This window comes from Salmo salar, chromosome ssa16, assembly GCF_905237065.1.
Source record: "Salmo salar chromosome ssa16, Ssal_v3.1, whole genome shotgun sequence".
Classification (NCBI taxonomy): Eukaryota; Metazoa; Chordata; class Actinopteri; order Salmoniformes; family Salmonidae; genus Salmo; species Salmo salar.
In genome coordinates, this window is record NC_059457.1 from 65,807,799 (window position 1) to 65,834,982 (window position 27,184).

Sequence of the window (27,184 nt, forward strand, 5' to 3'; positions counted from 1 at the left end):
AAAATATATAATATATTTTTTACAAAATTTGTACTTCACATTTTCAAACAGTACATTTATATTTTCCAATGGCGCTATACATTTCGGCGAGGTTTTTTTCTCACCTGAGTAGCCTCATTTCACTGCCAAAATAAAATTAAACCATCTAGTGTTCAGCGAAATAACAACACAATGTCAAATGCAGGTATCTTAGTCAAATAACATCCAATCAAATTAACCGTTACTCTCGCGGGAAACCTTCACTCTTGCGCATACATTTAGAAACGAAACATGACAATTTGAAAAATAAGCCACGGGAGTTTTTTTGGCGAGAATAAAGACGGCTTTCGAGTAGTAAGACAACAAATACCATTAATAAGAAGGGGCTAGAAGCGTCTTATATGGTGAGCTACCGAGTGGCTAGGACAGGCAAGCCCCATACTATTGTGGAGGACTTAATTGTTCCTGCTTTCGCGGATATGGCTGAGACATTGCTGGGGGAAAAGGCTAAGGACATTGCTGGAGGAAAAGGCTTCATCAAACAACACCGTTTCATGACGCATCAGTGACATGGCAGGAGATGTTTTGAAACAATTACTGTTTTGCATACAAGCCAGTGAATTTTATGCGTTACAGCTGGATGAGTTAACAGACGTGGCGGGCCTTGCACAGCTCCTGGTATATGTCCGTTACGTTTATGGGGGGTCAATTAAGGAAGACATCCTCTTCTGCAAACCACTGGAAACCAGGACAACATGAGAGGATATTTTTAAAGTACTGGACAGCTTTGTGACATCAAATGGACTTTGGTGGTCTTGATGTGTTGGTATCTGTACTGATGGCGCAAAAGCCATGACAGGGACACATAGTGGAGTGGTAATGCGCGTGCAAGCAGTTGCTCCCGATGCCACTTGGGTACACTGCAGCATCCACCGAGAGGCTCCTGCTGCCAAGGGAATGCCTGACAGCTTGAAAGACGTTTTGGACACCACAGTGAAAATGGTTAGCTTTGTTAAAGCAAGGACCCTGAACTCTTGTGCATTTTCTGCATTATGCAATAATATGGGCAGCAACCATGTCACGCTTTTACAACATACAGAAGTGCACTGGTTATCAAGATGTTACGTTCTGACCTGTAAAGGTGTTATTTGTTAGTGTTTGGTCAGGACGTGGCAGGGGGTATTTGTTTTATGTGGTTCAGGGTGGTTTTGTGTATGTGTCCCGGTAGAGGGGTATTTGATTTATTAGTCCAGGGTTTTGGTTATTGTTCTATGTTAGTTTATTTCTATGTTCAGTCTCGTCGTTTGTATTTCTATGTTTAGCTAATTGGTGTTGGGGCCTTCAGTTGGAGGCAGCTGTCTATCGTTGCCTCTGAAGGTCCTATAATTATGGGTGTGTTTGTATTGTGGATTGTGGGTAGTTGTATTCTGTTTTGTGCTTGTCACCTGACAGAACTGTTAGTGTTGTTTCTGTTAATTGTATACGTGTTTATTTTGTTTCTCCTTCTTATATATTAAAAAGAGAGGATGAGTGTACACTTCCCTGTTGCGTCTTGGTCCTCCACACACGACACTCGTTACACAAGAGGCAAAGTATTGACAAGTTTTTTTTTAATTGAGAGACGAGCTTAAACTTTTCTTTACTGACCATAATTTTCACTTGTCTGACCGCTTGCATGATGACAAGTTTCTCACACGACTGGCCTATCTGGGTGATGTTTTTTTCTCACTTGATTGATCTGAATCTAGGATTACAGGGTCTCTCTGCAACTATATTCCATGTGCTGGACAAAATTGAGGCTATGATTAAGAACTTGGCGCTCTTTTCAGTCTGCATTAACAAGGACAACACACAGGTCTTTCCATCATTATATGATTTTTTGTGTGCAAATGAACTCAAGCTTACGGACAATGTCAAATGTGATATAGCGAAGCACCTGAGTGAGCTGGGTGTGCAATTACGCAGGTACTTTCCCGAAACGGACGATACAAACAACTGGATTCATTATCCCTTTCATGCCCTGCCTCCAGTCCACTTACCGATATCTGAACAAGAGAGCCTCATTGAAATTGCAACAAGCGGATCTGTGAAAATTGAATTTAATCAGAAGCCACTGACAGATTTCTGGATAGGGCTGCACTGAGTTTCTTGCCTTGGCAAACTGAGCTGTTAAGACACTGATGCCCTTTGCAACCACATACCTATGTGAGAGTGGATTCTCGGTCCTCACTAGCATGAAAACTAAATACAGGCACAGACTGTGTGTGGGAAATGATTTAAGACTGGGACTCTCCAATACAACCCAACATTGCAGGGTTATGTGCATCCTTTCAAGCACACCCTTCTCATTAACCTGTGGTGAGTTATTCACAATTTTTGATGAACAAATAAGGTTTTATATGTAAGATGGCTAAATAAAGAGCAACATTATTGTTATTTTATTATTTGTGCCGTGGTCCTATTAGAGCACTTTGTCACATCCCACGAGCCAGGTTGTGACAAAAACTCACACTCATTCTTAAGTTTAATAAATGTATCGTATAGTGTTTTCCCAGGCTTACAATGATTGGTAAAAACAACATTTGAGAGTGCGCTGACCCTGGTGCTAGAGAGGGTACGCAGCTGGAGGTTTAATGTTCGAAGGGGTATGGGATAATAAAACGTTTGGGAACCACTGCTTTAAGACATGAAGGTCAGTCAATCTGGAACATTTCAAGAACTTTGAAAGTTTCTTCAAGTGCAGTTGCAGAAACCATCAAGCTCTATGATTAAACTGGCTCTCATGAGGACCGCCACAGGAAAGGAAGACCCAGAGTTAACTCTGCTGCAGAGGATAAGTTCATTAGAGTTACCAGCCTCGGATATCGGCAATTAACTGCACCTCAGATTGCAGCCCAAATAAATGCTTCACAGAGCTCAAGTAACATCAACTGTTGAGAGGAGACTGCGTGAATCAGGCTTACATTGTCGAATTGCTGCTGCTAAAGGACACCAATAAGAAGAGACTTGCTTTGGCCAAGAAACACAAGCAATGGCCATTAGACTGGTGGAAATCTGTCCTTTGGTCTGACGAGTCCAAATTTGAGATTTTGTGAGACGCAGTGTAGGTGAACGGATGATCTCTTCATTTGTGGTTCCCAATGTGAAACATGGAGGAAGAGGTGTGATGGTATGGGGTTGCTTTGTCGGTGACACTGTCAGTGATTTATTTAGAATTCAAGGCACACTGAACCAGCATGGCTACCACAGCATTCTGCAGTGACGCGCCATCCCATGTGGTTTGCGCTTAGTGGGATCATTTGTCTTTCAACAGGACAATGACCCAAAACACACCTCTAGGCTGTGTAAGGGCTATTTGACCAAGAAGGAAAAAGATGGAGTCCTGCATCAGATGACCTGGTTCCACAATCACCCAATCTCAATTGAGATGGTTTAGGGTGAGTTGGACCCCAGAGTGAATGAAAAGCAGCCAACAAGTTCTCAGCATATGTGGGAACTCTTTCAAGACTGTTGAAAAATCATTCCAGGTGACTACCTAGTGAAGCTGGTTGAGAGAATGGCAAAGGATGGTTACATTGAACAGTCAAAAATATAAAATATATTTAGATTTGTTTAACACTTTTTTGCTTACTACATGATTCCATACAGTGGGGGGGGGAAAGTATTTGATCCCCTGCTGATTTTGTACATTTTTTACATTTTACATTTAGCAGACGCTCTAATCCAGAGCGGCTTAGAGTAGTGAATGAATTCATTTCATGCATTTTTTTTTTGTACTGGCCCCCCGTGGGAATCGAACCCACAACCCTGGCGTTGCAAACACCATGCTCTACCAACTGAGCCACAGGGAAGACTACGTTTTCCCACTGATAAAGAAAGGATCAGTCTATAATTTTAATGGTAGGTTTATTTGAACAGTGAGAGACAGAATAACAACAAAAAAATCCTGAAAAACGCATGTCAAAAATGTTATAAATTGATTTGGCCCATTCCTCCTGACAGAGCTGGTGTAACTGAGTCAGGTTTGTAGGCCTTGCTCGCACACGCTTTTTCAGTTCTGACCACACATTTTCTATAGGATTGAGGTCAGAGCTTTGTGATGGCCACTCCAATACCTTGACTTTGTTGTCCTTAAGCCATTTTGCCACAACTTTGGAAGTATGCTTGGGGTCATTGTCCATTTGGAAGACCCATTTGCGAACAAGCTTTAACTTCCTGATGTCTTAAGATGTTGCTTCAATATATCCACATCATTTTCCTGCCTCATGATGCAATCTATTTTGTGACGTGCACCAGTCCCTCCTGCAGCAAAGCACCCCCAAACAACATGATGCTGCCACCCCCGTGCTTCACGGTTGGGATGGTGTTCTTCGGCTTGCAAGCCTCCCCCTTTTCCCTCCAAACATAATGATGGTGATTATGGCCAAACAGTTCTGTTTTTTGTTTCATCAGACGAGGACATTTCTCCAAAACGTACGATCTTTGTCCCCATGTGCAGTTCAAACCGTAGTCTGGCTTTTTATGGTGGTTTTGGAGCAGTGGCTTCTTCCTTGCTGAGCAGCCTTTCAGGTTATGTCGATATAGGACTCGTTTTACTATGGATATAGATACTTTTGTACCTGTTTCCACCAATATCTTCACAAGGTCCTTTGCTGTTGTTCTGGGATTGATTTGCACTTTTCGCACCACAGTACATTCATCTCTAGGAGACAGAACGCGTCTCCTTCCTGAGCGGTATGACGGCTGCGTGGTCCCATGGTGTTTATACTTACTTACTATTGTTTGGAAAGATGAACGTGGTACCTTCAGGCGTTTGGAAATTGCTCCCAAGGATGAACCAGACTTGTGGAGGTCCACAATTCTTTTTTGAGGTCTTGGCTGATTTATTTTGATTTTCCCATGATGTCAAGCAAAGAGGCACTGAGTTTGAAGGTAGGCCTTGAAATACATTCACAAGTACACCTCCAATTTGACTCAAATTATGTCAGTTAGCTTATTAGAAGCTTCTAAAGCCATGACATAATTTTCTGGAATTTCCCAAGCTGTTTAAAGGCACAGTCAATTTAGTGTATGTAAACTTCTAACCCACTGGAATTGTGATACAGTGAATTATAAGTGAAATAATCTGTCTGGAAAAATTTGTTGGAAAAATTACTTGTGTCATACACAAAGTAGATGTCCTAACCAACTTGCCAAAACTATAGTTGGTTAACAAGAAATATGTGGAGTGGTTGAAAAACGAGTTTTAATGACTCCAACCTAAGTGTATTTAAACTTCCGACTTCAACTGTAGGTTATGACTAGATGATGGTTAGTTTATTTAAGTGTTTTGAAACTTTGCATGTTCCCTTGAACATCCTGCTTCAGAGAATCTTCATAGTCATTTCCTATTTCGTATTTTTATATGTGGACCTGACAGAAACAATGGAACATTTTCTATGTTTTGACAATTGAATGTTCAATATTTTGCCTTTGGAAATCAATAAAAAATCTCTAATCATTGTAATGTCATTATTTCATAATGTTTTTAATGTAAAATAAATAAATAAATAATCTAAAACCGTGTTTTTTTTTTTTTTATCGAACCAAAACCAAAGCGACATCAAAAAGCACTAATTGCTCAGCACTAGATATCTGTCACATCAGAGAGGAAGAGGAAGAGAGAGCCCAACTCGCTGGAAAATCTGTCTCCCTCCAGCAGGTGGCGTTTTTCCAAAGAAAGGATAGGCGGGAGCTAGACAGCCAGCCATGCCAATTTGTGGACAACGACTCCCATTGTCAGGGCGGTGGAGAGACATGTGTCTTGTCAATATATTCATAATCTTCGGTCACATTCACGCCGTACATTTGAAGCCATGACGCACGAATTAGCATGAATGACAGCCAACAAGACCAGCCAATCTGAGGATGATTTACGTGCTAACAGGAGCCAATAGGAGTAGATTTGGGCGTGAATGAGATGTTTTTGTCCAGTAGAAAACATTTAAGAATCGTGACTCCCTGACTGGACCATACTTCACGACTAAGACCCAACGCATTTGGGATATATTGCTTCATATTTATTCAATATCTAGCTAGCTGAGTTGTAAACTGTTCCACTATTTAGCTTGATAGGATTGAAATGCTACATTTTCGGTCTTCGGTAGTGCTCAAGAAGTTGTTTCAATCCAACCTGAAGCGCCCTTTGACAGGTATAGCCAGGAGGACATCACCATCAGTCGCGTATTGCTTTAGCAGCGGCTGTACAGATGTCAGATCTGTGCCCAAAGTAAAGTGTCTCCAGCATGCGGTTGGATGGAGAGCTACGCCATACACTACCAACGGCCACGGAACTCGGAAGCTCTCCACCAAGAGCGATGACGGTTCGGCGTCACCGCCAACGGACACCAAAAATGACACCGCCACCAGCAATGAAACCGCCACCAAGGAGGCAGCTGCCGAAAAGTGAGTACCGTTAGCTATCCGGTACAGCTGATAAAGCTATGGAATTATACTTACCGTTTGGGAGGTTCTTTACGTTCTGGACTGAGTCTAGCAAGCTAGATTGGTTTCTAATGAGCTGCAATAAATTATGCAGTCCTTATTTGTCTAGAGATGTTGTTAACCTGACCTGTGTGTCCTGACAGTTTCAGAACTGAAGAGTCAAAGAGACCCATATTACATCAGTCCTGCACACCTGTGCTGGCCTCATACAGCGTCTTTGCTTTTGGTGTTGATACAGCTAGGAGAATGCATGCAGGCCTCACACCTCATAAAATTCATCACGCAGGTTATGTATTCAATTAATTTAGAAGGTTATGCATTCATTTGAGATGTTATGAAATGATATTGCCTATGAAACAGCACCGTTATAATATTATTATAACAGTAATAGCCTATAATAGCATGAATTTAGAACAGTGCATATCTGCCATGAATAATTGTAAAGCCAGGTACGCTCCTTCAGGCCTTAGCATTTATCAGAAAGGGGTTTTCGTTTTTCCATCAATGACACCTGGAGGTCGGTCATCAAGCTGTGTTTTTATTGTTTGCTGCAACTCTAGAGGAAGCTCTCCATCTGTTCTCTCTGTTATGAGTGTCATTCTACTTGAATACTGAACGGCCTCTCTCATTCTATAGTTTCTTGCAGGCTATATAGCATGGTAACAATGGCATGATAATAACAATTGTTGGGTGTTTCAACAACTTGTATGTTCTGGACACATCGCTACATTGGAAATCTCCATTTGAGTTGGCGTATCTTGAGTATATTATCAGATAGTGAGTATTTGTTCTCGTCGTGTTAGGCCAGCTGATAAGGTAGGCTATTTATTTACTGCCCTCCTCTGCCAAAGGCAACTGTCCAATATTAGTGCTGTCCATGGTGGCAGGGACCACTTTGCTATTTAAAAAGACCGGTGTTAAGGGTAGGCTATTGAATGACCATTATGAGCAAATGATTTGATCAAATCTCCTCTCAGCCAATCTTGCAGACTTCAGAATCCTGGAAGTCTATTACCATGGAGACAGTCTCAGATCTGCCACGGCAGACTGGGCAGAATGGTGCTTGCTGCATCAGAATGGGTAGAATGGTATTTTGGATCTAGTGTGACAGTCAGTGGGGATTTGGGTATGGGGATGGATGTCATCTAGGGGGCTACCATTTTGTCATTATAATGGATGTGGCTTCACATAGGCTACAGTGTATTATCCTGACGACCGTCTCTTTGACAATGGATCAGTTGCCTAGCATTTAGGCCTAGCTTTAATATGCTTGGTGGGATCTTAGGAATGGAGGGATCTTACACCCAATTTAGATGTGAAATCATTAGGCCATACCAACTAGTCTGATTGGGGTAATGTCAGTTTATTGCATAATTTCTCACTGCAAAAACATGACTCGCCTAACAATTCCCTGCTGCCAAAGCCTTCCCATCCCCTTGTGCAGCTGTCACACGTGGGAATTGCTACTATTGCCCAAGTCGGTGGATTTAATTTGAGCATCATATCATTGTCACCAATAACTCTTTGACCCTGGGAGAGCTGGTGCAGCGAACTGTAATACTGTAGCCCCAGAGAGTCCCTCTTATGAGAAAAACAAAATAGTCACATGATAATGGGGACAGGAACTCCTGAGTTTACTCATGCATTTTACTGCAGATAGGTGTAGAGTCGGCCTAGGCTATTAATGCTGGCAGGAATAGGCTCGCTCTCCCTGTCACATCCAGTCAATTTGCTTTTTCACAGAAAACAAATGCATCTACTGGTAATGATATGCCTCATTGCCCACAGCTTAGCAGGCACCCTTCTTGTTTTATCCATAGTCAATTTGCTTTCGCTGGTGTCAAACCAGCTTTAGTACATTATTGACAACAACGACATCCCCCGTCAGCTTAGGTTCAGTCACAGAAACACAAACATTAGGCCTAGTCAGTCCAAATGGGTCCTCTGGTGGAAGGTAGCCAAGGTAGGCCTATAGCTTTGTGCCTAGAGCAGAATTATCAACACACAGTCTGGTCAATTTAAAGGTTTTTCCTTTTCTGGTTTTGCCCTGGGTTGCATTGTGTTAGCGTGCTGTGCATTGTGCATTGTGCAGCTGCAGCATATTGTGAGTGAATAGAGATTGAGTCCTTCCGACTCTGCCCTGACTCAGATTGAGTTTTGTGGTTCCCTCCTGTCAACAGATTATGATTAATGCACTTCGGACCAATTTACCAGTGACATCTTGGAGGTAGTGAAACCAGGCTGATAAATTGGCTCGAATAAAAATGGTAGCCAAGATGACTCCATCAAGTTGGTTAATGTTTGTGTCAGGCGCAAACATATTCACCAGAGCTCTGCCTTGAAGTTGCTAGCATTTAGGCCTATAACCATGTTATTACTGTCATCTCAAGAATTACAGGCTATCCCACACATGAATTAAATAATTATATTTTGCAAATATTCTTATTTTAATTTGGTCACAGTTGTAGTAGTCACGCTGCCTTGTTTTTGCTTATTGAACTCAATTGAACTCCAGTGTATAAGGCTTGACAGCTTCCCCAAGTATTAATGAGGATCAGTGACACCAAGTCATAGCCTCTGGTCTCCAGAAACTATGGCCAGGGATACCAAGCTCTCTTTGCAGGAGAGCCCCAAAAGTGGGGCAGGCAGCGTGCTGTTGGAGGCCGAGGGCTAGGCTATATGGCGGGCTCCGTGCAGGGCTTCTGATGAGGCACACTCTCTACATGCTGCACACAGTTGACCTCACAAAGCTGCATGGAGATACAGGTCGAGGCAGTGGAAGGGGGAGGGAGGGAGGGAGCGAGGGAGGGAGGGAGGCCAGCTAAGGCTGGGTGAGAATTAATTAACGGAGCATCATCAGCACCAATCCAGATGTTTCACACCTCCTAATAGCCTGTCTGTTTGGACTTCCTACTATCCTGGGGTGAGGGAAAGGGCTTGGAGACATGAAGAGAGGGTGATGTTCATATGGGCTGTTTGGAACACAACACATGTCCTCAGTTTATTGTTTTGTTTTACACTGTGCTTTGCTGGAAGGGTATAATGATACTTTTTTTCAAGTTCTGCCATGCCATGGTTTTCACTGTTGTTCTGCAGTGTGTGATGTGTCCTAAATATTGAACGTGTTAATCCATGAATCTGTGTGTCTTGTCAGTAGGTCTATCTGCTTGATGATGATGATGATGATGCACTACGTCACTGAGTTTGTTCTAATGCCACTCACTTTACTCTGCGTATTTTCTCTCCTTTTTCGTTTGATCCGCTTGCTTTGCCTTGGTGTGTAAGTATATGTCTCAATTTATACATTCATTCTCGTGTATATGTACTGTGGTGTTTCCAGGCTAAGCCTTGCCGCTGCTGAGTGCTCTCTCTTCAATTCTCTACCTCGAAGTGTCCTCAGCCTCTACAAGCGACCGTGCTTGACTTCCCCAGCCGTCCCACTGACCTGTTTGTTCCAGCGTCCCTCTCCGGCAGGCATCCAGAAATGACTCCAGAAATGGACCAAGGACCACAATCAAATAGGCCTTATCAAACCATTTGTCATGGAAATGATAAAGGATCATAATCATTTAAGAGTAGGACTCAAAACAAACAAATACGGCTTAAACAACCCCCAAACTGGAAGAGATCCTTGTAAACAACAACAAACTGAAAGATACAGTGCAGTGTCCGGAGTCTGAGTCATTCCTGGGTAGCTGATGAAGCGATTTGACCCTCTACCTCTACCAAAGTCCTTTTATCACTTTTAAACGTTGTGACGTCTTCTTAATCGCTAGGGCAGGCTACGGAGCTGGGTTACTATAGCTCTATTGCCTGTCTGTCCCATGATGCATTGCGGGACTGACTGAGCCTGAGCTCCCACCCACCTCCCTCAGAGATCCTATTTGGTGTATGGTGGATCATGATGAAATACATAGACCTCGTTTAGGCCTAACTACAGTATTCCACCTATCTATCTACCTCCAACATACTGTACTAACTCTCCTCTCCCAGAGTGAGTGGAACGGATTTGGAGCTGCTATGCATAATACCAGTCAGTAAATAGGCTAATGACTCACTTCAAGCCCCCGAGCATTAGCTCAAACTTGACACTATAATTTGTAACTGATATGCATGTATTTAAATTGACATAAAACCAACAAAGTCTACCTTATTTATGATTGAAGATCCATGCAAACAAGATATTGTCTATCATAAATTCTCTAAACTCTCCTTGAACTGTCAGACTGGTGTTTTGGAAGCAGTGTTCAAACCCTTTCCTTAAAGCTGGGGCTGTAACGTGAAAATACTCACCACCTCTCCTCTACAGTATTATAGCTAGTTAATCCTGGCCCCCTGCTGCTGTTCCCCATTGCCTTTAGAGAACCCTGGCTGTTCCTCACTCTGTGTGTGTGTGTGTGTGTGTGTGTGTGTGTGTGTGTGTGTGTGTGTGTGTGTGTGTGTGTGTGTGTGTGTGTGTGTGTGTGTGTGTGTGTGTGTGTGTGTGTGTGTGTGTGTGTGTGTGTGTGTCAGGAGAAGGCAGGCAGGCATCCTGCCCAGTCTGGAGGATCTGCTCTTCTACACCATCGCCGGGGGCGCTGAAAAAATCCCGGCTCACAAATTCACCACAGTGAGTGTCAGGCCAGAGCCAAGCAGGCAGCCACATGGTTGTATGGCAATGGTGCCTGCTGTGTCATGGTTACTGCCACAGCCTTATACTGTATATCTGAATATAAGGCTTGTTACTACTCTGGCTGTACCAGGAAGCAATAGCTCACTCATGTATGGCCCCTTGCTTGCGGTGACATTAATAGAATTACATTCTTGTTAGATTAGAATTCATTCTATTTCGATGGTGAAATGTTGATCTCCCGCTATCTGTCATGGAAGTGCAGTTTATTCAATAGGCCTTATTAGTCTTGACATTTACATTGGATCCTTCAAGAAATATAGCGTTATATTGCATTAAACTGTCAAGTTATAACCTTGTTTATAAGCATAACAGACATAATAAATGTGTTGTAAACATGTAATTAACGTGATAATCGTCAGCCCCCTGACACGAGCCATGCTTTCTTGCAGGCGCTGAAAGCCACTGGGCTCCGGACCGGAGACCCCCGGCTGAAGGAATGTATGGAGAACCTGAAAGTCATCATGAAGACCACGTCAGACGGAAACCTGGACCGACACCTCTTCAAGAAGTAAGACCGTCTAGAACTGGGATGTAGAACAGACGCTAGAAGTAATGTTTATCTAGACTTCTTCAAGAAGTTCTAGAGCTGGGTTCTATAACAAGTTAGTTCCAGAACACTCTAGACACTAGACCTACAATAGAAGGCTTTAGTGGTCTTTTGATATGTCAAGCACCGGTCATCATTTAGTCATTTGTGTGCCTCCTTTATTTGAACACAGTTCATGTAGGCCATAACTTATTCAGGTTCCTTAGAAGTATTTGCTCAATGCATTTCAAGTCATGAATTATTCATAATAGTTCAGGCTTTATAAGGAAGCATGTCATAGCCTAGTCCTTTCAGATTGTCAAGGTCATATCAATCCCATTCATTTTAAAATATCCTTGTTACAAAAATAATGAATAGCAATTTGTCAAGAGACTCATCTCTACGATCACAAGAACTGTCCTTTCCAGATCAGCTGATATTTGCTTTAAAAAGATTGTTCCTGTTTACAACCCTAGGACATGCCATGTGACATAGCACACATAGCCCAGTGACCGCTTGAGAAACCACTCTGTAGGCAAGCCACCCTGCAGGATACAGATCATAAGACAACACACTAGGAGCTACACAAACATGCTAGGAGGAGCTGCAGTAGCTTTGACTGGAAGCCATCTGAGAGGCAACTATTTATAGGCAAGAAAAGCCTATACAGTAAACACAGCAGTGGGCGCATACAGTAGCAGAGATAGGACAGGGTAAAAAGATATCTGATATTATACAGTAGCAGGGATAGGACAGGGTAAATAGATATCTGATTTTATACAGTAGCAGGGATAGGACAGGGTAAATAGATATCTGATTTCATACAGTAGCAGAGATAGGACAGGGTAAATAGATATCTGATTTCATACAGTAGCAGGGATAGGACAGGGTAAATAGATATCTGATTTCATACAGTAGCAGAGATAGGACAGGGTAAATAGATATCTGATTTTATACAGTAGCAGAGATAGGACAGGGTAAATAGATATCTGATTTCATACAGTAGCAGGGATAGGACAGGGTAAATAGATATCTGATTTCATACAGTAGCAGGGATAGGACAGGGTAAATAGATATCTGATTTTATACAGTAGCAGGGATAGGACAGGGTAAATAGATATCTGATTTTATACAGTAGCAGAGATAGGACAGGGTAAATTGATATCTGATTTTATACAGTAGCAGGGATAGGACAGGGTAAATAGATATCTGATTTTATACAGTAGCAGAGATAGGACAGGGTAAATAGATATCTGATTTTATACAGTAGCAGGGATAGGACAGGGTAAATGGATATCTGATGTCATATAACATCTTATACAAATCTATGAGCTAATTCCTCACAGTTATCTATTCCCTGTATCATATGTACAAAAACAAATGTAGTAATATATTCCATTTAGCAGACGCTTTGATCCAAAGCGACTTGCATGCATAGAGTTTCTTATTGGTGGCCCCAGCGGGTATTGACCCGTGACCCTGGCGTTGCTAGTGCCATCCTCTTCCAACTGAAGCACACAGGACTCCTCCGTGTGTTACACTAGTCATAAGGAGACTTTGGTACCTAACATATACTCCACTGTCTCCTTTTCTCACCCAGGTGTGTCCAGAGCAACATCGTGTTGCTCACCCAGGCCTTCAGGAAGAAGTTTGTTATCCCCGACTTTGTGTCCTTCGCCTCCGAAATCGACGCGCTCTATGAGAATGCCAAAAACCTGGGAGGGGGACAGGTGGGTGAGGGAGAGGCCCTGGGGTCAGTGAGACGGCATGGTGATGGTGGTGATGATCATTTCCTGATTAAATGCCCATGGGGAATGGTAAGTGTTGATATGTTGCCTTCTGTTTTGTTGCGTAGGTGGCTGACTACATTCCCCAGCTGGCAAGGTTCAGCCCGGACCTCTGGGCCGTGTCCATATGCACTGTGGATGGACAAAGGTACAACAGCTATAATCATGTTTAACATGCAGTAAACATGTAGTAGCCTACATTTGTGTTTCTACAGTTAAGATGGAACACTTTCCATTTGGACGTACAGTATAGTGTTCCTGTCAAACTGCTTACAGCTGCATTGTGACAATGGCATACACTGTAAAGTAGCTAATTATTTACCCTACATAATGAGACGTTCATTCGTATTGTTTACATTTTCCTTTGCTTATTGCCTTTATCTCCTGGTCCTCTCTCTCCATCCCTTCCTCTCTCTCTCCATCCCCTTCTCCTATCCCTTCTTTAGACACACAGCGGGTGACACCAAAGTCCCGTTCTGCCTGCAGTCGTGTGTAAAGCCTCTGAAGTATGCCATCGCCGTGAACGACCACGGGACAGAGTATGTGCACCGTTTCATCGGCAAAGAGCCCAGCGGTCTGCGCTTCAACAAACTATTCCTCAACGAGGAAGGTGAGGGTCACACGTATAAAGATATATAATACTAGAATGGCTGGTGTCGTAAAACCTACAGAGCTCCAGAATGAGATTCTGTAATTCTATGGTCGCAGGCAGCACCAGTTTGTCTGGAGCCCCTCTGCTCGCTGTTTGGCTGTTCATTTCAGACGCAGAACTGACAACAGAGGTGTTAGTTACAATGTAGTGCTGCTCAGGTGGTCCTATTTTACTTCAAACCAAAAGATTTTGTCCTTTCATAGAATCATTTATATCTTGTATACATACATTGGACAAGGCAGTTGTCTGGGTTGATTGAGAGAAAGTAGTCCCTCTGGGTGGGTTGTGTGATTCAATGCAAGGTGATCCAGCCTGTGGTGCAGTCTGTTGCCATGGTACTGTTATGTAATCTTAATGAGAGGTGTTGGTGCAGCCGGATAGAACTCATTGCTCTGATTGTTGTGTTGGTTGGCAAATGATGCTATCTGAGCTCTGTAGATTGTGCACTCTCTCCCATTGGTCATGTTATCTAATCCGTTTATGCAAACTGCTAGCAGTGGTAGAAATGTCGTTTCTTCCAGTTTTTTTTGTGTGTGATTGCATAAGAAGATTAAAGGGTTTAGGGGAAGGGAAGGGAAGGGAAGGGGAAGTGGCATAACACAAGAGACCTACAGTACAGCTAGTACTGAGCTGTGAGTTCATGGCTATGTACCTCAATATCACTAGTATGGTCTTTAGACTACAAAAGCCAGCTGTGGTCCCATCAGCATTCATTCATTATCCATCTGATTTGTTATTCTGCTAATTTCATCACTTCAAATTCAAAGTTAAATCAACGTTACATGATCTTTGGGCATATTTGACTCTAACATTTCCTGTGTTGAGTAGTGTGTGGTGATTGTGAAGAAAATGTAACCTTGCTGTGTATGAACATATACTCTGTCCACTGCATTTGTAAACGTGTTGTAATGTAATATACACTGATTTCCACAGATAAACCACATAACCCTATGGTTAACGCCGGCGCTATTGTGTGCACGTCCCTCCTAAAGGTAAATAACATTTGAAATTCAGATCATAATGTATGTTTTTTTGGAGGGGGAAACATTTGTTCAAAAAAAGAAACGTCGAACCATGCCTTTGTTCAGTACAGTGGGTAGTTGTACCAATACTAGGTTACATAATACATTAAGTCAATTCTGTACGTGCCTTGTTACCTCTGGAGTGACAAAGTTGCATTGAATTACATTTTAAATACATGAAATAACAGGGAGAGGGTAAATAACACTTCATTGTTTTAGCCAGATTACCAGCTTGCGCTGTACTGTATATGGAGAAGTTAAGACTATAGATCATCCTGCTGAAAGGGGATTTGTTTGGTGAAAGCATCAGTGAGCTGCCTGCCTCTCAGTTATGCACATAGCCCGTACAGTACACACAAGGCTGACTTTGTGTGAGACAGCACTAGCTTGTCAGACAACGTGCCTCAGATTGGTCTAACCAGCCCAGCCATATAGATAAAGCCATACATTGAATCATGGGTAAAACTGCTTTGGTATATGAATGAAAGATCAATATGTGGGTGTGTTCTGTGCGTCCATCGCCCGCTTAAATCTCATGTCTTTGACCAGGCAGAGGCAAAGCTAACCTGGCTGGCTATTGGCTGAGAGGAGTAAAACATCTTTGCTATTGGCTATTAGTCAGGAAGTGATGTTAGAAATAGCTTACTGTACGGGAGCAATGCACCCTCTGCTGCTGAAACTGTAATCAATTATCTGTGTGTTTATTATGAGATATTGTAGGGTAAAACGCGTTCACCTCCAACGCATTGTAGGTGCCTCGCTGAAGACTAAAACCAAGAGGTGACACATACATGTACGTTTCGTGCATAAGTCTTCTGTAGTGTTGTTACTACATGACCCAGCACCAGCCCATTTATCATATCGACGTGAGGAACTACGTTTGTTTCATACTAAACTTTCAACAGTCACATACCGTGAACTAAGCTTCGGATACAAACTCTGTCCAAATGACTTCTCTTTCACCTTCATTGTATTGAGAGAAATACTACTTTTAGATTTTCTTTCTTCTTTCTCTGCAGAAACGAGGTTTCATCTCCAATAATTAGTGGCTGCAACCTACTGCAGATACTTTTTCTCTTACTGTATGTAGCCAAAGCCCATATCTATAGCTCCAGGGGCTAATTCAACAGTACAACTGTCTGTCTTAGATGAAGACAGTTGTGGGCACTAGTTTACCACCTTCAAAACAAGACTAGCACTCTGTTCCATATTTCCACGTAACATGGCACAGGGACCCAGATAGATGAGGCCTGGCTACTCCTCAATCTCAACTGCAGCCAAGCCAAGTTACTGCATGAAGCCTTGGGTTTTTCTGTCTGGTTTGATTTGGGGTTGAACTCTGATGGAAAGGTGCCGTATGATTATCCTGTCTAAGAGTTTATAGGAGTAACACCTATAAGGAATAACAACTCTATAGTAATTAGTGATAACGATTTATTTGATTGATACTTGTATCAGACTGTACACTATGTACTCAATATGGTACATAGTACAGTACACAAAATATTACACCTAGTAATATACAGATGTAGGATCTTAATTTGAGCCAGTCTGCTACAGCAGGAAAATAATCCTGCAGCGACAGGAAATGTGAATTATTATGTGAATTTTAATTAATGGCCATTTTTTGTAGGGGTTGATACATTTTTTGTTCTGGCAAATCAAGTCTTGACATTTTAAAGTGGAGATTACGAACCTTAGACACCTTTTTAAACCTTTAATACACTCCAAGTTTGCATTTTTCCTGCTGTGAGTGATAAAAGTAAGATCCTACATCTGTAGCCTATTAGTAATTTGGTTATTTGGATGGCAGTCATTTGACTTGACAGGGTAATGATGTGGTATCTTTCTACTTAAATCTTCATTATAACCTTAAACCAATCACTGTATAGGTTGCTAATGGTGAGCTCAATAATCAATCCACTGATTGGATGCCCGCACATTCTAATAATAATCTAATGTATTTAGTAATATAGACCAGATCTGTCTCTCAAAATGTGGTTCCTGTATGGTAAATCGGGGACTAAACTATGGGAACGTTGTAATGTGTTTTTGAAGCCTCGTTTGTGGTTTATTTGTTATTGCATATCTTACAGCATTAAGATCTGTGGGAAATTATGACCACTGCCACAGGTCAATGACGTTGGTAATTTCTTTACTTAAATTATTTTCCCTATTGAACAACATATTGGATTTGTTATAATAAGCTACAGTTGTAGTAGTTGTTATTTGTCACCTGCATTTTACAAACGGTTTACAAACTGCTTATAACCTGGATAATAAACAGAAAGGCAACAAAAAAAACATGCTTTTCAAAATCATGATAGTACAAACATGCCATTTTGTTTTTAGATGATCGATTATTTGTGTTTTATTGTTTGAATGTATTTAACTGGTTTATTTGCACTATTTGTATTATTAGAGTTAAATATAAAGTTTCCTTTCTGTAGTACCTCCTCTCTTCTCCTCAGCTTACACTACATATCCCAGAAGTCAGTGTGTTCCACAATATTAAGGGAGGACATCACTAATTAATCTGCACATATAGATCCATAACCTTCTACAACACACAGGATCAGCCACACACTAGCAAACATCACATCACTAACTTTCAACAGACACTCAGACACCCCTACAGTACATAGGCTACTTGCACTACTACAGATTAACTTCACGTATACCTGTCTATGCAGAATTGCAGATATAAGGAATTGCATTTACCTGTGGTGCGATTTATCCCCATAACGGTCTGGTAGAATGGCCTACACATTGTTTTTGCTGATTGTCTTTTGGTAGATTATTTTCTAATTTGAAAACCCTTGACTCTTTAATTAGTGATTCATTTCATCTCCTTCATCTCCATCTAGCTACTTGCCCAGTAATCCTAAATATTTTTAATATTAGGACTAAACTTATTTTCTTTAGGGTACATACTGTTTTTTTGTAATAATTATTGCTAGATTTTGCAATCATATTGGTCATTTGATCTAGGAATAATTTGAATTTGTCATAAGGTATTCCCGCTAGCTAGGCAATATACAATATACTGTAAATGTAATTTGATATACAGTATGTAGTCATTCATACTTATGTGATCGTCTGTTTCTCTTTTAGCAAGGGGCAAGCAACGCTGAGAAATTTGATTATGTAAGTAACGCTACCCAGTTATTTTATGTTTAGCCCGACGCTGCGCTGACTGAGATGATCGTCTTTGTAATGATGGGTACACTTTGTTAAGATGGGTACACTTTGTTATGCTGGGTACACTTTGTTATGCTGGGTACACTTTGTTATGATGGGTACACTTTGTGACCTGTTGGACTTTGTGTTGCAGGTCATGAACTTCATGAACAAGCTGGCAGGAAACGAGTATGTGGGTTTCAGCAATGCCACGTGAGTTGTCAAGACGAAGACCTGGGGTTGTGGTTTGGTTCAGCACCTTGGCTCACCACCATTGGCCAGGTGCCATGCCTTAGTTATTCATCAGGGTTGTTTTCACCACTAGCATTTTTAGAAGGATTATCAGTTTCGGTCAGTACTTTATTCTGCTTTAGAATAACACCACAAAAACAACGACCATAGAGATACATCTTGATCTGGACAGCATCAAAAACCATAGGGGAAGTAGGGGTGCTGAATTCATACAATTCACAAAAGTAGTGTACTGGGCCTTTACTAGTCCTGTGTTAGCAGACCGATATAGCCAGCGTTTTTTTTGTTTGTTGTTGTTGCACCGCCGCCCCCACCCCCAAACGACTTCCCGCGGCTATGTCAACAACACAAATAGATTTACTAGTTTGGGAAGTAGAATTGGAACCAAATTGGAATTGAACTTAGTTGAAACCCAACTCCGAATGTTCCCATTAACTAACAACACAACACTCTCTGCACCCAGATTCCAGTCAGAGAGGGAGTCTGGAGATCGGAACTTTGCGATCGGTTACTACCTGAAGGAGAAGAAGGTTGGCGACAGCTGAAACAAGCGCACACATTTTACATCAATCAAATGTACCTTTCCTAGATCACTGAAGACATTTTTACTAGGCATTGTCTGACTGTCAAATCAAATCACTGTTGTTTCTTTCTAGTGCTTTCCAGAGGGGACAGACATGACCTCCATTTTAGACCTCTACTTCCAGGTGAGTATTTGTATTTGGCAGCAGCTACTCTTCCTGGGGTCCAAACACGTTAAGGCACTTACATCACACATAAAGCAAAAGATAGAACAGTAATCATATAACATTATTACACCACTACATATGTACAATACAAAATGTCTAATACCACCATGCAACAATATTATAATGTACGTGTGTGCCAGCGTTTGTGCGTATGCGGGTCTGTACCTGTGTGTGTGTCTCTTCACAGTCCCTGCTGTTCCATAAGGTGTCTTTTTATCCGTTTTTTAAATCTGATTCTACTGCTTGCATCAGTTACCTGATGTGGACTAGAGTTCCATGTAGTCATGGCTCTATGTAGTACTGTGTGCCTCCCATAGTCTGTTCTGGACTTGGGGGTTGTGAAGAGCCCTCTGGTGGCATGTCTTGTGGGGTATGCATAGGTGTCAGAGCTGTGCGCTAGTAGTTTAAACAGACACCTCGGTGCATTCAGCTTGTCAACACTTCTTACAAAAACAAGTAGTGATGAAGTCAATCTCTCCTCCACTTTGAGCCATGAGAGATTTACATGCATATTATTGATGTTAGCTTTCTGTGTACATTTAAAGGCCAGCCGTGCTGCCCTGTTCTGAGCCAATTGTAATTTTCTTAAATCCCTTTTTGTGGCACCTGACCACACGACTGAAAAGTAGTCCAGGTGCCTGTAGGACCTGCCTTGTTGATAATGTTATTAAGTAGGCAGATTAGCACTTTATTATGGACAGACTTCTCCCCATCTTAGCTAATGTCGTATCAACATGTTTTGACTATGAAAGTTTACAATCCAGGGTAACTCCAAGCAGTTTAGTCACCTCAACTTTCTCAGTTTCCACATTACTCGTAACAAGATTTAGGGTTTAGTGAATGATTTGTCCCAAATACAATGCTTATAGTTTTTGAAATATTTAGGTCTAACTTATTCCTTGCAACCCATTCTGAAACTAACTGCAGCTCTTTGTTAAGTGTTGCAGTGATTACACTCGCTTTAGTAGCTGACGTGTATAGTGTTGAGTCATCTGTATACATAGACACACTGGTTGTGATGACAGTGTATGTATATATGGTGAATTGGTGTGGGAATCGAGTGAGCATTTTTTTTCTGAACATGGTTCAAGTTTGAAGCTGTATCATTTCAATGGGCTTAGTGGAGAAACATCCTGTTTGTGTTTTTCTCTCTCTGTCAGCTGTTATTCCCGATGGTATATTAACAGTTTTCTATTCTACTCTAGCTGTGCTCCATCGAGGTGACCTGTGAAAGCGCAAGCGTCATGGCGGCCACCCTGGCCAACGGCGGCTTCTGTCCAATCACAGGCGAGCGCGTGCTGGGCCCGGAGGCGGTACGGAACACCCTGAGCCTCATGCACTCGTGCGGCATGTACGACTTCTCGGGACAGTTTGCTTTCCACGTGAGTCTCTCAAGTTCCTTCCTTCAATACTTGTATTTGTTGATTTGACAGGGACCATGTACAATAGACTTTGCACCAGATTTGAGTTACAATTCTCATTTCTAGTCCCCTTATTTTCCTAGCCCCCCCCCCCAGTTTAGCATTGTTTCCTACTGTCTGTTTGGCCTGCTGCTCTTTGTCGTTGTTCCCACTGTGTCTCCAATCTGCTACTGTTTATGCATTACACATTACACTGCAGTAAGTCTTCCAACTCCATTATGTTTTGTCCATCGACTGCTGTTCATTTATTGCTGTAATGTTTTGACACTGTTGTCTGCACTCCCTTTTAACCTCTTCCTCTATGCTGTCTGGCAGGTTGGACTTCCAGCTAAGTCAGGCGTGGCAGGGGGCATCTTGCTGGTGGTGCCCAACGTCATGGGTATCATGTGCTGGTCCCCGCCACTGGACAAGCTGGGTAACAGTGTACGAGGAATCCAGTTCTGCACGGTACGAGAAACTGACAGTTTTCACTCTGTTGTCGCTCTGTCAGTGATCTAATTGATTGATTGATTGATTGATTGATTGATTGATTAGAAAAGCAGCAGAAAGACTGACAGGGATTGCTCTGTTCCAGGATCTGGTTTCCCTTTGCAACTTCCACAACTACGACAACCTGAAGCACTTTGTCAAGAAGCTGGATCCTCGCAGGGAGGGCGGAGACCAGAGGGTGAGTCGAGTTTTACTGGGAGCCTCTCGCTCCTTCTCCTCTCTTTTTCTACTTCCCTATGTTCACCAAGGTGCCTCCATGTACATGTAGTCGATGTATTCCCTTGAAAAGGCTGTCGTTGGACTGTGTTTTTTTTAAAGCAACAGTGCCATCCACTGGAAGATACTGATAGTGCTAAAGGAAAGTGGTTGACATGCAAACTGACGCCAACTGCCTCTCTGTTGTCTTTCAGGTGAAGTCGGTCATCAATCTTCTCTTTGCTGCGTACACTGGCGATGTGTCTGCACTGAGGAGGTACACAGCACTGCATCATCTCCATGTTGGCCAATAAGGCCTTGAAAATAAGCTATGAAAGGAAATATGTCATGTTTTGACATCTTTGGAGAGTAAATTCCAAATCTGTCCCAGTGTTAGACAGAGACCTTGTAAGGTTTCCCTGTGTGTCTACATGGGGAATAGAGGTGGTGTGTGCTATTTTGGCTGCTGTACTATACTCATCACTGTCCTTCTGTGGAATGTGTCCAGGTTTGCTCTGTCTTCCATGGACATGGAGCAGAGGGACTATGACTCCAGGACAGCCCTCCATGTGGCTGCAGCAGAAGGACATGTGGAGGTGGTCAAGTTCCTGTTGGAGGCATGCAGGGTCAACCCTGTTCCCAAAGACAGGTGAGCTTAGATTCAATGGCCCAAAAGACCACCCAGTGTCTGTCAATGTAGCTAAGATCCAACGTCTCCAATGGACAGGAAGACATATTTTCAACCAGTGTCTTGTCTGTAACCAGTTTTCCATCCCACTTTTTTATGAGAGTACATGTCGGATAAGAAATGTCACAACAGGCCGAATGAAAATAGCAAATTTGTCAGTAAGCTTTCCAAATGTCAACAAACCAAATACAAGATGGGAAACTTGGAGTCACACAAGGATATTTTGTGTGGTCCTCCTGTTACGACTTGGGAAAGCATGCAGTTTATTAGGCTACAGGTGAAATAAGTTATAATGAACTTCACAGGGTGGTAAAAGGGAATGGTGAAAAGCTTGACCTACATGTATATATTACCTCAATTACCTCGACTAACCGCGCATTGACTCTGTACTGGTACCCCCTGTATATAGACTTGCTATTGTTATTTTACTGCTGCACTTTAATTATTGGTACTTTATTATAAAAAAATGTTTTGTATTTTTCTTAAAATTGCATTGTTGGTTAAGGGCTTGTAAGTAAGCGTTTCACTGTAAAGTCTACATCTGTAGTATTCAGCGCATGTGACAAATAACATTTGATTTGATACTCCTTTCCAATAAATATCCAGGGTCTTATTCTGGTGACATGATGATCAGTGCTTGGCTGCCATTTGACAAAAAAATGATCTTGCTTTTTTTTAAATGTCCATAGTAGTCTCATCATGTAGGCTATACCCACACTGTATCTGCAAAAAGAGTGGGCACATTGGCTATATAACGCAACATATTTACTAACAAAACCATCAGTAGAGTTGAAAATGCGCTGGAAACCGGTTGAACTTGTATTTGTTTATTCGATACATGGGAATTTAACAGCAAAAGTCATTTTTATGTCCACTACGTCACCACGCACAGCCTTTTATCTGCAACAAGTACATTTCATGGAAACACATTATTTTTGCAGATTTGAGAATATTTGTATGAAAATCTGTCGCCAATTGGATGGAAACCTAGCTAATGTAAAACGTGTCCATTTAAGAGCAGTGTTTACAATGTCTCTTGTCTGTTCCATCAAGGTGGGGTAACACACCGATGGAAGAGGCAGTTCACTTTGGACACCACGACGTTGTGACCATGCTCCAGGACTACAACAACAAGTACAGTCCACCAGGGGGCGCCACTGAGGACACAGAGAAGGAGATAGCGGAGAAGAACATTGACGGCCTACTATGAGCCAACTAATACTCTTGTCTATCCATAGAAATAAAATAACTAGAACGGACGTTCCCATTGAAATTATATATACACGCGATCTGAGAGGCTTGTTTCTTTCCAGTCATTCTATTTCTATGGCCCCATTAACTATCTGGAAGACTTACTGTAAGTGTGTGGTCCATTTGTCACGTCAGTGGTAGGTCACGTATACTGTTGATAATACTGTATTGTTGATTTTGTATAAAAGTATTGTATTTCTGTCATTTGAAAGACGACAATGTGTTTTAAAATATATATATATATATATATATACATATATATATTGACCTTTGACTTTTTCCCAGATGTTTTTAGTTTTTCGGGTTGCTGTTTCCTTTCGCTTCGCTTTATAATGTCATAGTGCTCACTGCGCAACTCTCCCTCAGTGTGTGTCGGCACTATGTGGAATGCATTTTCTACATTTAAGTGCACAAAACATTTGTCTTTATGTACAACAGTGTGTAAAACCTGTACGTATGCATAAGATAACGTGTACATTTATGTAATGTGTGTATATCCCTGAAATTAATATAATATCAGAGGTAGATGGATTCAGTGTAAATACTATTTTATCTGTAGTGAAATCGAGTGACTCTCACTGGCACAGCTTTTGAAGGAAATGGGTAAAGTCCACACTCTGCATTAGGCTTAAGTTTGTCTCTATTGATGAGGCAGAATGCATGACATAAACTATTCCACATGTTCACACATCTAGGTAGCCTGGTTGCAAATCTGTTTGTGCTGTATATGACACTGGCTATACAGTTGGCTATTCAGGCCAGACAGATCTGGGAACAGGTTATCTATGATTTAAGACCTCTGGTCTTTTGATTTAGGCCCAGGAGCTTCATATGAATTGAAAGTATGGCATTATTTGGAATGAGTTTGGTTTTGTTGGTTTGCTATTCGATAGCTAGACATTTTTGCATATTCTTCTCCAAAATAACAGAAAATATTTTTTTAATTGATTGTTCGATAATCTTATTTTAATTTAGAGTAGAAAGGGGGTTATTTATTTAGGTGTCAGCCAAAGCTTTTCTGTACGTTTGCTCCACCTGATAATAAAGTCTAGTTGGTGACTTAGAAAAAGAGAGGATATCGCACGCGAGCCACCTCAGGAGCAATACAATACAATTCAACCAGCAGCCATGTGCTCTTTACAGACAGGTTTCCCACCTATGCTAAGTAAAATTTTAGGGCAAAACATAAAACCCTTCGAAACATTGATTTATCACTTCATGGATACAGCAGTGTCAATGGTGTTACTATTATGATTTGTCACACAAGTTTATTTATTTGTCAGATATATTTTTTTACATTGATTTTATCATCAGTTATAGACAGTACATTACACTTTAATGAATGTTTTTAGTTCAGAACAACTCCACAAAGGTGGACTTTAAATCTCGCCATACTCACCCAAATGCCTCTTTTGGGTAGAGATAAAATAGTTATCCTTATGGGCCTATATGAAAGCAGAACACTAAGACAATCCTACACACAACTAATGGAGCACTTTTTATGCAGAGATACGCATATTGATTGTTTAACTGTTTAGAGTGTAAAAGTGTAAAATAGCATAAGGGTTTACTTGAAAAGTCAGGTTAGTTTGGTGAGAACTAGTCTGTATTTGTTTGTGTCATTGACTATGGGAGGGACAGCGACTACATATCTGGTAATGACAGAGGACATTGCCATCAAAATCTCAAGCCCTACACTATTGTGCTAAAAGTACTAAGGCAACTTGTGATTTGATGAATGGATATATTTTTATTGAATAACTCATCTCAAGTGTTCAGCGTTGCTTTCATTGGATTTGACTTGACTTGGTCTTCCCAGTCCCTGTTGCACAAGAAGCCTCGTGTGTATGAGTGTTTGTTGTTCACCTGTGTAGGTGCAGGTCATCTTCAACATTAGCTAATTATTTTGAATGTACCACAGGTGTATACTGATGTCATCCGTTTGTTTGTTTTCATTCAAGTATATCTGCTTCAGCTGTGTGTTGCAGGCAATGGAGAAATATATCTTTATTTATTGTTTGATCATTGAAATAAATATCTTTAAATATGGATATCTCCCTTTACTCCCACTCTATATTCTTGAATATAGGCATGAATGTTACAAATGATCACCAAATTAACACCAAAGTATGGATTGTTTCCAGCACAGTGAGTACTACATGATTATTCCTCCTGTAATTGTACTTACAGCGGCAGTTTATAATTTCATATATTTAAAACTTGTGTGTGAGAGAATTGTATTGTCTGAAGAGATAGCCTCGAATTGTACACAGCGTCTCCTCTCACTCTATCTTGCTCATTGCATGTGGCTGTGACCTCACACCGATTGGCAGTACACCCAGAACATTGATCTGGGTTTCAAGGTCCCAGCTTTGAGGGTAGAAGCCTCGTCAGTCACATGCAGGAACCAGCGTTAATAATGAATCATGTAAATCATGCTTATATGACTTGTTTGTGTAGCTGTACATAATGACTGAAAGGGAACACCCTTTTCAGAGAGTTTTCACCAAGCTCGGAATGAGTTTGTGAACCTCAAAGAGAATACGTTAGACGGTTTGTGTTCAAAGTAATTGATGACCTATTTTATGTGTCACGTGGTTATGCCCATTTATGTACATCCGGTCCTGATGTTCTCACTCTATCGAGTGAGTGCTTATGTAACCTGATAGTGCTTCTGTTTAGGGTAAAGCATATGTTTGCACTAAAGCTGTCCTGGTGATTGATGTGTAGTGACCTTGTTGAACTGAGGAATGTGTTTTAACATTCGAAAGAGTAGGGCAATGTTGTAGTGAGCTTATGTCTCTGCTGTTTAGTGATCTTGTATATGAATGTCACATCCTGACCAGTAAAGGGGTTATTTGTTATTATAGTTTGGTCAGGACGTGGCAGGGGTATTTGTTTTATATGGTTTTGAATGTGTGTTTATGTAGAGGGGCGTTTGATTTATGTATTCCGGGGTTTTGGTTTAGTTCTATATTGTATATTTCTATGTCGATTCTAGGGTGTTTATTTCTATGTTTAGGTATTGGATTGGGGCCTTCAATTGGAGGCAGCTGTTTATCGTTGCCTATAATTAGGAGTATGTTTGTTTTGGGTATTGTGGGAGGTTGTTCTTTGCACTGCTGTATTTAGCCTGCAAGACTGTTAGTTAGTTCGTTTCTTGTTTTGTTTATTAAGTGTTCGCAAATAAAGTTAAGATGAGCACTCGACCCGCTGCACCTTGGTCCATTTACTACGACGACCGTTACAGAACCTCCCACCAACCACGGACCAAGCAGCGGGCCCAGGAGGAGGAAGGATCCTGGGCCAGGGAGAAAAGGGAGTGGAGGACATCTTGGACATGGGAGGAGATAATGGCAGGGGACAAGACCCTGCCATGGAGACAGGTGGAGACAGCAAGAGAGGAATGGCGAATGTGGAATGAAAACCGGGACTGTTACAGGGGTACACGGTTGGCATTTAAGCCTGAGAGGCAGCCCCAGGAATTTATTTGGGGGGGGCACACGGGTAGTTTGGCTGGGCCAGGATTAAGCCGCAAGCCTACTCCCCGTGCTTATTGGTCAGGTCCCGTGCTTTGGAGTGATGCGCACGGCGTCGAGGCCAAGTATTCACAGGCCGGTGTGCGTGGTGCCAGCACCCCGCATTTGCCAGGGGGAAGCGGGCATCCAGCCAGTAAGGGCGGAGCCAGTACTGCGCTCGAGACCGCCAGTGCGCCTTCACGGTCCAGTGTATCCTGTTCCTGCTCCTCGCACTAGCCTTCGGTGCGTGTCTCCAGTCTGATACCTCCAGTACCAGCCCCACGCACCAGGCCTCCAGTGCGTCAGCCCAGTCCAGTACG

General features: G+C 41.8%; 1 protein-coding gene across 2 annotated transcripts; it reads left to right on the forward strand.

The window, feature by feature from the left end:
* Positions 1–5,947: 5,947 nt before the first annotated feature.
* LOC106574285 (glutaminase kidney isoform, mitochondrial) lies at positions 5,948–25,395 on the forward strand. Of its 2 annotated transcripts, none has more exons than XM_014150079.2 (17): positions 5,948–6,423; positions 10,975–11,071; positions 11,524–11,642; positions 13,261–13,390; positions 13,516–13,595; positions 13,894–14,057; positions 15,033–15,091; positions 18,236–18,268; positions 18,456–18,514; positions 19,017–19,083; positions 19,210–19,260; positions 20,508–20,684; positions 21,039–21,170; positions 21,298–21,390; positions 21,623–21,684; positions 21,916–22,056; positions 23,149–25,395. In XM_014150079.2, exons 1-17 carry the CDS (start codon positions 6,101–6,103, stop codon positions 23,303–23,305), a joined length of 1,944 nt encoding a protein of 647 aa, XP_014005554.1. In that variant the 5' UTR covers positions 5,948–6,100; the 3' UTR covers positions 23,306–25,395. The 2 variants fall into 2 exon arrangements, with proteins under 2 accessions (XP_014005554.1, XP_014005555.1); XM_014150080.2 differs by having other exon boundaries at positions 10,981–11,071.
* Positions 25,396–27,184: the final 1,789 nt, after the last annotated feature.